This window comes from Pecten maximus, chromosome 6 (assembly GCF_902652985.1).
Source record: "Pecten maximus chromosome 6, xPecMax1.1, whole genome shotgun sequence".
NCBI classification, from domain to species: Eukaryota; Metazoa; Mollusca; class Bivalvia; order Pectinida; family Pectinidae; genus Pecten; species Pecten maximus.
The window spans coordinates 7,491,339-7,504,491 of record NC_047020.1 but is presented as its reverse complement, the minus strand read 5'-3'; the positions used below and the strand labels follow the sequence as shown (position 1 = coordinate 7,504,491).

At 34.3% G+C, this 13,153-nt stretch overlaps 1 protein-coding gene across 1 annotated transcript in view; it reads right to left on the bottom strand.

Annotated features, from left to right (window-relative positions):
- LOC117328854 (mitochondria-eating protein-like) overlaps window positions 1-13,153 on the bottom strand; it is a 33,679-nt gene that overhangs the window by 10,969 nt on the left and 9,557 nt on the right. Inside the window, 8 exon segments of the mRNA XM_033886434.1 lie at window positions 903-1,061; window positions 1,374-1,415; window positions 1,417-1,588; window positions 2,926-2,940; window positions 3,354-3,485; window positions 5,038-5,283; window positions 9,201-9,296; window positions 9,920-10,154. Of these exon segments, the coding sequence (XP_033742325.1) occupies window positions 903-1,061; window positions 1,374-1,415; window positions 1,417-1,588; window positions 2,926-2,940; window positions 3,354-3,485; window positions 5,038-5,283; window positions 9,201-9,296; window positions 9,920-10,154 (1,097 nt within the window).

Genomic DNA, 13,153 nt, shown 5'->3' with positions numbered 1-13,153 from the left:
AATATATACTAATATAACAATGTCAATGTATACAAATATACCAATGTCAATGTATACAAAGTATTACAATGTCAATTATACTAATATAACAATGTCAATATATACTAATATAAAAATGTCAATGTATACAAAGTATAACAATGTCAATGTATACTAATATTACAATGTCAATGTAAACAAAGTGTAACAATGTCAATATACATTGTATACTAATATAGCAATGTCAATGTATACTAATATAACAATGTCAATGTATACAAAGTATAACAATGTCAATGTATACAAATATAACAATGTCAATGTATACAAAGTATAACAATGTCAATGTATACTAATATAACAATGTCAATGTGTACAAGTATAACAATGTCAATGTATACAAAGCATAACAATGTCAATGTGTACAAAGTATAACAATGTCAATGTGTACAAAGTATAACAATGTCAATGTATACTTATATAACAATGTCAATGCATACAAATACAACAATGTCAAACACTGTCAAAATATATACAAAATACAGAGGCACTATTTTCTTTGAGCAAGGCAAAAAAGTGCAAAAGTAACCTTAATTGATATACAATGTATACATGTATATGTGATTAACAACATGTTTTTACTGATTGTCAAAATTAACAGCAAAAGCAATGCCACAGCAAGATATTAAAAAAAAATCCCTAAATAAATATTTTAAATTTCCTTTTAAATGAAGCAAAAAAAAGTGACACACAACTGGAAAAAAACCCTCAACTCTACACATAAAAAACCCCACAAAAACATGACTTAATAAGGATTACTTTACTACAAACTGTTCCATTGCCTTTTATAATCACAGCACATTCAAAATCTTGACTGGACACTGACTTAACCTAATCCTATAGTTAGTGATGTATGCACTCACCGACACCATTCCTGGCAGATCATACAGATCTGTGTTCCTGTTGATGTAGTCCTGTACAGCCTCCTCCAGCGTCTCTGGGCCAATGTGTGTAGCCGCCAGGTTAGCACGTACCTTCATCTTGAACTGACGGAATGCCAGTTTGGCTGCACAGTATGCTTCCTACAACAGTATTGAGTCTTAGGTAAATATCTTCTTTTTCTCAATTAGTATAGATTTCGGTTTTTACAGCTCAGGGGAGATAACTGGAAGCAATGTTTTTCTTCTTCACCATGTTTCATAATTAACAGATAAATATTAGAGGATTTATTTCTACCATGAGGCTTCATAAGCATGTAAACAATTGGATTTTTTCTCTGACAGTTAAATTTTCTTCTTTGCCAATGAATGTTAATGTTCTTAAGCCTGACCTATCCATGCTACACGACTAGTACTGAAACAAGCATTTCAAATGGGATATATGGTTCAACAAACCTGCATAGCAAGGAAGATGATGCGCTGGTTGTTTTCATTGTCGTTCAGTGTAATGACGCAGGGTATCCATGGCATCAAGTCGTTGGTGGCTGAACATGTCATTGAAAAGTGAGAGGAGTTTGTGTTGTCGCACTTTCTGGACAGCATCATTGCAGGACAAAGGTGAGCTGATACGAGGCGTGTAAGTGTAGCTTGACAGAGATCCAAGCATGTCACTGCAGACAAATAGTTCAATACATATATATAACATTTACCACAAGTTTTCCTCAATACATATATATATAATATTTACCATGAGTTGTATTCAGTTCGGTATATCTCATAAATAAATTGTCTCTGTTTTCATCGTGATTGACAAATTTAAATTTCATTAAAAAAAACATATCAAAAACGTCATTAACAGTACCACGCAATCATTTTAATCACCAGAAAAATCACATTTTTAGGAACAATTTTTATTGATAAGACAAAAAATGCATGGGAAAAATTATCAATACTAATATACGCTTTGTTCAAACATTGTGTAGACACCATATAAATAATTGATAGGCAAACAAAATTCAGAATGAATTATTAATTCATAAAACTATTACAGTCATTGAATATTACTATTGTCACAAGAATATGTGTCAAAACATTGTAATAATGTGACATCATGCAAATATAGATCTAAGTGCCAAATTAATTATATCTATTTCTGTTATTTAATGGCGTACCTGTTAAATCAAAGACAAAGAGTTAGGATGGATGTTAGTACATGCAGAGAGTTGGGGTTAGGTTGAAAATGATCAATCATGAGGGTACCGACAAAAGAAATCTGAGAACTATCTTACTGCCACAATATTAAACTACCCAAACCACCACTATAGAGAATTTCTGATCATTCTGAATACCATGAACCAAATGAAGTAGTCTACAGAAATTCAATGTAAAAATTGTTGTCATAAAATCAAATTTAACTGATTGCAGTAAATGTTTTTATATTATGACTTTGGTACCATACCAAGTCCAAATCAATTTTTGATTTTTCATATATGTATACTAAAGATTTTATTTCCTTTTCCAATTTTTGGTATGTATTGCACTGATGGAGTACAATGATATTAATTCAAAATAAAAGCAAAATGAACACAAAAAAAATGTTTCCTCATTTTTTTGCTTTTTCAAAGTTTGAATAGCCCAATGCAGGTCTTGAAAAACTGGATAAAATGGTTAAAATTTATATTTAGGACATGCTTTGCTTTCTTAAACATGCCTTTACTGAAAGAAATCATAAGGTTTTTCCATAGGATTTCATTAATAAAGTTGAAGGAAATTTCATTACTGAAGTTGAAGGAAATTTTAAGCTAAAGGAATACCCCAGTAATGTTCTCCTGAGTAAATTTTCAAGAATTTTCATTAGATTTACTGGTCGCTGCATGGTCATGTTTTAAAACAACTTGAAATTCAGACATTAAAACTCCATATTGCCACATTGATTTCAGAAGCAATAGATTGGATATTGGGCCTTCTAACTAGTAAATGAGATTGCAAGCATTTGAAAATGTCTTACCTGGAATGCTTAGAGCTTTTCATGAAATCAGAAATAAATAGGTTTAAGTTTTTCACATGTTACCTAGATGTTGGGCAACTTGTGCTGTTGGAGATGCTGGTGTACATATATCAACAGAATTCACACAACAGAAACACCATACTCGTACTACGATAACATGGAATTGATAACTACATTTCTCTTCGACATATTATCAGTTCTGGTGAGAATAAATCAAATGTGTCTATCTAATAAAGCATATACATATTACGGTGCTCAAGGGATCCACACAGTGATAAATAAACTTCACATCAATAAATGGTGATCAAATGTGCTCCCAAAATGTACCAAAAGCATGGAGTAAAAGGGATTAATTATCATATAGAACCAGTCTTGAATGATATCTATATATTTTTATATTCCACCACCTTCAAGTATACCAGGCTTACCTATCAAGATAGCTCTTTTTGGAACCGACAATAGAGAGCTCAGTCCTAAGATTCCTTAACTCCCGCTGATAATCATCGACAAGACCAGACCTAGCTCGTAACTTGACAATTTCATCCTGGGAGTCAGCCAGCCTAAGGAAAACAAGTATGGACATTGTCCAGAGTTATACATGGAGATACGCGAGTGGTCACACAACTCTGTGGTCATCTAACCCATTCTTGTGACACCACAAGCAGATGTTTCCAGTTTGTCTTTTAAAAGCATGTTAACTTGCCATGCATTAGATCCTTGCTTATCCATTGATGCTAGAAAGCAAAACAACTTATTGAAACTTTCATACACAAAAAACAATTGCCTCAAAACAACGCAAATTCAAAAGCCTTCCAATGAGGATGTGTTCACAAATCATGGTATTTTTTATGATAAATCACATTGCATTTAGAATTCTTTTTTTGTTTTTGTTTTATTTCATGTTTGGTTTAATATGCATATAAACAAGCAATAGTAACAGCAAACAAAACCCTTAGTCAATTAGCCAGCATGTTTTAGTAGGTCTTCATTACCAGTGATTTAATCTTGGTAGGACATCATCATTTATTTCTCTACAATGAAAAATCAACGGACATCATTCATTTTTTTTTTAATTCATGCAAGACACAAATAACATTTTCACTTTTTTTTTTTTTTTTTTTGAGTATTAGATTAAAATCTGTTTTGATGCAAGAATTATTAAAAATCTTCAAAACTAAAGACAAGTAATGTGTCCAAATGATTCCCGACTTGATAAATAATGTATCCGCTATCTGAAACTTTCACTTTTCAATTTGAATTTGAATGAATATTGAACTATAACAAATGGAAAAGGTTCCTTTTCAAGTTTAATACTGTAGCTTATTTCTTATAATAAATACAGTGTAGTTCATGTCATAATTCAAGTTATTTTTTAACAGCAAAATAACCATCCATTTATAATTGAACAAAAAAAGCATTTCATGTTGTAAAACCAGCACCTCAAAAAATGAAAAAAAGCTCCATTTAGAAAAAGTAACATCTACAGAGATTAAAAACACACTCTTTTTAGGATACCATGAAAAAAATCAATAAAATGCAAAACTTGTTTAAAACAAAAAATCATCCAGCTTGTCATGGCACACAAATTTAAACATTAAATTCACACGAACACCTGCTTCTAGTTCAACAAGAATGGGTATAGGTGTACAATAACACAGAGAACACTTTAAAAGCTGCCTACTCCCAGGCCCACGGACACAAAGACGCTGTAAAACAAATATCACGGTTTAGATGGTTAGAGAGTACGACAATGGGAGGATGAGTATGATGGAGATCTAGGAGTATGGTGGCTAAGATGTTCGAGTAGGGTGAGTAAGACTGACACACACTTTGGACAAGCAGCTACTGATGAGTGCGGTTTTAACAGTATGGTCAAAGTTCTTGAATCTGAAGTTGGAAAGCAAAAGTGATATTTGAATCAAAAACCTGGCCACAGATAATTGCTTTCACAGCTTACCAAATAAATATACAAATATTGGGACCAGGTTGGTCTTAGATTTAAACTCAAGAACTTCAACCACATGTAAGTATAATCTAGATCACACAGAAGCTTGCTACAAAAGCTCTTGACCATATAAAATACAGCTGGTCATGACCGACTACCAGTCTTACCCAGACTTATGATCTTTATAAGAATCACTCTTTTTAGGCAGGTCATCTTTTAATTGTGAATGAGATGACAAATAAGTGTCATCCTTTAGGGGCAATGACATGGAAGAGGAAGAGCGGTACAGAGAATCTCTCCTAGATGTAAGCAATGCGATATCATCACGCAAACGGCGCACTTGGGTTTCGTAATCAGTTAGCAATCCTGCTTTGGATCTTAATGTGCGCACTTCATCCTCAGCTAGTGCGAGTCTAAAAAAAAACATGAAAACACACAATGATACCTTGTACAGTAACATGATAACTGGAATGAGGAACATGAAAAGAGTATGAAAATTCCATGAACAGATTAATACTTTTCATATTGGCAGGAAATCAATCTATCATATTCCAATCGTGAATGTTACTTTTTAATGTTTTTAAAGTCATCCAAACCTTTGACAGAGATGAATGACACAAATCTTTAGTGTTTTTTTTCTTACCACATTTATGTAGACTGTATAGTATATATGCATAAAATATCTTGGTGTTTCTTTCTGTTAAGCTGTGCATTACTAAATATAACTATATTGTGTATTAAATTTCTTAACAGAATATAATGAAAGAGAAAACATGAGAGGAAGCTTCTATTGGCTGGGACTAATTCTGATATACTACAATGGACTACTACAATAGACTATTAGCCTTGAAACTGAAAGTGATTTACTAAAGCACAGCATTGCAGCTCTTTGTATAGGCTGTGTATTAACCAGGTAATAATTACCTGATCAGTACAATTAACTTTACAATAACACTACCTGTATAATACTGACTTTACTACTACAATAGAACTCCTGGTAAATACCGACTTTTGGCCAGGCACGACAAACAGGTCTGCCAGCATTATTATTGCATACGTGTGCCCTGGTCCCTGTAAAATCTGATTAGGTTCGCATTTTTTTCCTTGTAGTACTTTAAAGAACATGATCTACTGAAGCTATTCATTAAAATATTTATATGGCATAAGATATCTGTAACAATAGTGGAATATTGGCATTGTGTCAAAGTCTGAAATACTATAGTAGAACGATGATTATCACAGATTAGCACACTCGAGTACACACTACATGTATTAGTGGTTCGAGCCTGCTGGGACCACTACTATCTAGGAGAAGTGCCTTGTAACAGTGGCCACTGTGATGAGATTCCAGAACTACATCTAGGTGACCGGATCATGTCAAAGCAAAAACAGGATACCTGCACAACAACACAGTCTGTAAAAATGATGGTTATCTGGCATGCTGGAACATGTTAAGTAACCACTCTGACATGACCCTGCCACAGAAATGTCTTTGTTCTTACAGCTGTTAATAGAATTCTTTATCCAAGTCAAGTCCGAGAAGAGAAAAAAAAATTTCAGAGATAAAAATATTACATGTCCCTGATTTCTTTGACAACATTTCCCATTTAATTTTGTAAGAAAACTGAGAAGCATGCACTCATATCACAGTGGCCAGATGGTGACAATATGCTGTATGGTGTGTATGAGGTGATGAGGTAGTGTGCGCACGTCAAACTAAATGACCACCAGTGTATTGTACCAGTTATAATGAAGATCTGTTGACAAATCAAACCAAACCTCTTGACTAATTTTCTAGAGTCTATCTGTCCAAAGGTAGTATTTTCAATGTGATATATCTGTGTTTACCAAATGTTTGCTATTTCATATCTTCATTATCACTGGTGCAAAACGGTCCCCATTACAATGTATAATGATTTATTGTATCATTGGTATTCCTGTGATCTTACCAATAAAACATGTATATAATATAAAGTATAAGCAACAGTAATTTCCTCCTAAACATTCACATATACAATGCTATGTCATTTCAATAATCCACAACAGAACATTAAATAGAACATTTAAGTCGGCTAAGTCACAAATGACTGGAAAATATCACAATATACCAGGAATTATTCATGTACTAAGATTTTTTTTACAAATGCTAAGATAGTGATTTTAACAAATTCATTGAAATCAGCAGTAATTTATTTGTATTATAGTATATTCAATTTACTACTAAAAACAAAATACAAACATTTGTCAATGAAACAAACAACCCAATCTTAAATCATTGAAGCAAATACAAAGCCACATGCATGGAAGCACTCGATGAGCATGCCAGCGATGTGTCTGATGTGATCATCTTTAATAGACACCTTAAAATTAACAAGACAACAGAGGGGAAACAGCAACCCTTAAGACGACCCACCACATCAGTAACACAGCCATATGGTCAAATTATCAAAGTTTCAAACATCTTACCATCTTATCTTTAAAAAGTATAAAAATAAAATTACTTATCTGACCTACAGATGATTTTCCATCTCTTTAAATATCACATGGTTTTGGAATGGAATTGAGATTTACTAACTCTCAATACACAGCTACATACCCGTAATATATTGGGAATGATTATAACTGAATGACTACTGAGATTTCTAATGGGAAATCCTTAATACAGAACCTGACAATGAAAAACAATTCAGTCTAAAAAAATACATTTGATTTCTTTCAAATCTACATGTACATGTATATATATTCCTTAATATTATATCTGCACAAGAAAAGCAATTTTTTTCTTCATCTTAATATATGTATAAGAATATGTTTTGATTATCCAGATTAAGAACGTTCCCATATTAATACTACCACTACAAAATCATACTTTTCTCCTATACAACTATTCTTTTGATCTACTGATCAGTGCATAAAATACCATTACCCATATACAACAGTGGCACTAGTGTCGGTTATATGGCTATAACTGTCACCTTCACATCCTCACTACATACAGGGCTATCCCTGGAGGTACACGTAGAAACCTCCTAAAGGACCGAGTAGGGACTGACAGTCCAGAGGACAAGAATGAGTATACATACATAGAGTGCTGTCAACAGTTGGTGGCCACAATTCGGTGCAGTAAGGGTATGGATATATATAGAGTGCTGTCAACAGTTGGTGGCCACAATTCGGTGCAGTAAGGGTATGGATATATATAGAGTGCTGTCAACAGTTGGTGGCCACAATTCAGTGCAGTAAGGGTATGGATATATATAGAGTGCTGTCAACAGTTGGTGGCCACAATTCGGTGCAGTAAGAGTATGGATATATATAGAGTGCTGTCAACAGTTGGTGGCCACAATTCAGTGCAGTAAGGGTATGGATATATATAGAGTGCTGTCAACAGTTGGTGGCCACAATTCGGTGGCAGTAAGGGTATGGATATATATAGAGTGCTGTCAACAGTTGGTGGCCACAATTCGGTGCAGTAAGGGTATGGATATATATAGAGTGCTGTCAACAGTTGGTGGCCACAATTCGGTGCAGTAAGGGTATGGATATATATAGAGTGCTGTCAACAGTTGGTGGCCACAATTCGGTGCAGTAAGGGTATGGATATATATAGAGTGCTGTCAACAGTTGGTGGCCACAATTCGGTGCAGTAAGGGTATGGATATATATAGAGTGCTGTCAACAGTTGGTGGCCACAATTCGGTGCAGTAAGGGTATGGATATATATAGAGTGCTGTCAACAGTTGGTGGCCACAATTCGGTGTAGTAAGAGTAAATATAGACCGTCAGAACAGAGGTGTGAGACAGGGTGCCAACTTTGCCTGTGATTGTAATATAAACTTGATAGTTTCTGACTTTGAACTATGAAAAATCTATCTCTTTACAACTGAGCTGACAGCAGAGGAATTTTTTCAATTTCCTATAGTCAGAATAAAATCTGTGTATCTGTGTAAAATATACACATGTTACACCTCTTAGATGATCAGTAGTATAAAGATAAAATGACTTATCATATAAATATCTATATACCTCACAAACACTGATGTGTTTGTAGACCATGGAAAATGGTCAGAGGCACCTAGGAAAACATGCAATTCATAAGCTAAACTATTCCAGAGAGTTACATCAGCAGTAACAACGTCTAAAATGGCCTATTACAGCAAGTCAACATTGGGTGATGGAAACTAAAACCAACACAGCATTTTCCCGGTTAATTGAAGAAAAGGTATGCATGAATGGGTTAGAAACAAGACATCTAGGAGCTATGGAGAAGCGAGAAACTGTTGTCACCACAAGTACGGTTGACCACAATTTATATATAATTTTGTCTTACTTCCTCCTTAGCTCTCTAGTTTCGACCTCTGTTAACATTTTATCACTTGTGGATGTACGCAGAGTTCGGTTGAGCTCCTCTTTAGTGTCCTGCAGCCTGTGGAAAGGAGGAGAAAACTTTAACAATAATTACAATAAGGTGCTTACTTTCTTCTCAACTCTTGTACTTCAGTTTCCAGGAACATCTTGTCACTTTGTGAAGAACGCATGCTGCGATTTAGCTCATTCTTTGCATCCAAAAGCCTGAAAATCAGCAGCATATTTAGGTCAAGAACCAACCCTTATAAGACCAGCCTGATAGAATATTCATCTCTTACTATGTCTTCCATCATTTAAAAACAATGACTCTTGTCACATATATCCTATCAGCTGATTTTCTTACTGATTAAATATCAACCAAATGAGAGCTTTTTTTTACTTATATCCTCAAAAGCATAGATCCATTTATCCCTGAAACCCCCTTACATCAGCCCATCAATTAGTCTCTCAGTAATCTTAATCTCGGAGCCTGATAATGTGGCTATCCAACGCTAGCTTTACACCATTTATACATACATATAATGTTTCACCGTTCGCCTCATTCTTCTATCGACAGGTAATATCACATTACAATCAATCTTCCTATCAGTATAATGTACTATTCCATAACACCCTTTTTGATCACCACTTAAGACTCTTAAACAGACAAACATGTCCTCCTTCCCCAGAAACATCACTCACTCATCTCGGACATCTTGTAATTCTGCCTTCTTATCATCAAGGTCCACCTCCAAATCCTGTAACGATTTCTCGTACATATCCTGAAGCTCATCCAGCTCCCTGTTTTTGCCAGCAGCCTCGGCAAGGACGGACAGACTGGCATCAGCAGTCACTGCTCCTCCAGAAGAGAAGAAGTTGCTGCCGAGGAAGGGGAGGAGACGGGACTTAATGATGGCCGACCCACCGTATAGACCTCCTGTAACAATATACCACAGACTGTAATACAGATATACACAAATGGGAGATATATATACCACAGACTGTAATACAGATATACACAAATGGGAGATACATACACCACAGACTGTAATACAGATATACACAAATGGGAGATACATACACCGCAGACTGTAATACAGATATACACAAATGGGAGATATATATACCACAGACTGTAATACAGATATACACAAATGGGAGATATATATACCGCAGACTGTAATACAGATATACACAAATGGGAGATATATACACCACAGACTGTAATACAGATATACACAAATGGGAGATATATATACCACAGACTGTAATACAGATATACACAAATGGGAGATATATATACCACAGACTGTAATACAGATATACACAAATGGGAGATATATATACCACAGACTGTAATACAGATATACACAAATGGGATATATATACACCACAGACTGTAATACAGATATACACAAATGAGAGATATATATACCACTAACTGTAATACAGATATACACACAAATGGGAGATATATATACCACAGACTGTAATACAGATATACACAAATGGGAGATATATATACCACAGACTGTAATACAGATATACACAAATGGGAGATATATATACCACAGACTGTAATACAGATATACACAAATGGGAGATATATATACCACAGACTGTAATACAGATATACACAAATGGGAGATATATATACCACAGACTGTAATACAGATATACACAAATGGGAGATATATACCACTGACTGTAATACAGATATACACAAATGGGAGATACATATACCACAGACTGTAATACAGATATACACAAATGGGAGATATATATACCACAGACTGTAATACAGATATACACAAAATGGAGATATATACACCACAGACTGTAATACAGATATGCACAAATGGGAGATATACACCACAGACTGTAATACAGATATACACAAATGAGAGATATATATACCACAGACTGTAATACAGATATACACAAATGGGAGATATATATACCACAGACTGTAATACAGATATACACAAATGGGAGATATATACACCACAGACTGTAATACAGATATACACAAATGAGAGATATATACCACAGACTGTAATACAGATATACACAAATGAGAGATATATATACCACAGACTGTAATACAGATATACACAAATGGGAGATATATACACCACAGACTGTAATACAGATATACACAAATGAGAGATATATATACCACAGACTGTAATACAGATATATACACAAATGGGAGATACATACACCACAGACTGTAATACAGATATACACAAATGGGAGATATATATACCACAGACTGTAATACAGATATACACAAATGGGATATATATACACCACAGACTGTAATACAGATATACACAGATGGGAGATATATACACCACAGACTGTAATACAGATATACACAGATGGGAGATATATATACCACAGACTGTAATACAGATATACACAAATGGGATATATATACACCACAGACTGTAATACAGATATACACAAATGAGAGATATATATACCACTAACTGTAATACAGATATACACACAAATGGGAGATATATATACCACAGACTGTAATACAGATATACACAAATGGGAGATATATATACCACAGACTGTAATACAGATATACACAAATGGGAGATATATATACCACAGACTGTAATACAGATATACACAAATGGGAGATATATATACCACAGACTGTAATACAGATACACACAAATGGTAGATATATATACCACAGACTGTAATACAGATATACACAAATTGGAGATATATATACCACAGACTGTAATACAGATATACACAAATGGGAGATATATACACCACAGACTGTAATACAGATATACACAAATGGGAGATATATATAAAACAGACTGTGATACAGATAAACACAAATGGGAGATATATACACCACAGACTGTAATACAGATATACACAAATGGGAGATATATACACCACAGACTGTAATACAGATATACACAAATGGGAGATATATACACCAGACTGTAATACAGATATATATACACAAATGGGAGATATATATACCACAGACTGTAATACAGATATACACAAATGGGAGATATATATACCACAGACTGTAATACAGATATGCACAAATGGGAGATATATACACCACAGACTGTAATACAGATATATATACACAAATGGGAGATATATATACCACAGACTGTAATACAGATATACACAAATGGGAGATATATATACCACAGACTGTAATACAGATATACACAAATGGGAGATATATACACCACAGACTGTAATACAGATATATATACACAAATGGGAGATATATACACCACAGACTGTAATACAGATATATATACACAAATGGGAGATACATGCACAAATGGGAGATACATGTACATATAAAGATTATTATTTCTACCGATAGCAAGGAATCTTTACCTTTGACTTTTCACATCAAAAAGTATTCCCAAGCCATGTTTGGGTACAGAATAAATGTGTTTAGTTTGAGCGTTTTTTTTCAGTCCAAAGGACCTTGGGTTACATTATTGGGCAGAAGCCATGCAATTTTGTATTTTTCGTAAGAGTGATCTTGATGTTTGACGATCTGACCAAAAGAACTTCCTAGTAAATTACAATATCCCCTCCTGATCTCTGATGTACCCAGTGATTTTAGTCTTGTTGGGACTGATCTAAATGAACCAGTGCTCCAAACCAGGGGCGTGTTCACACCCTATCGTGTGTTGGTACACACAATGTACAATAGTTAACATCAAACTGTAAATTCAATTGCCCCATTTTATTTGCTCCGTTCCAAAACGGTGATTTTGGTGACCTTTAACATGAATTAGTTATCACCAATTGTAAATTCCATTAGAGTATTGATTGTTTTAGATGTGTATACATAGCGGTATATTACTGCCACAGAGTTACTATCCGGTCTCTGTACTGTTAAAGAACAATTCATCCTGTATT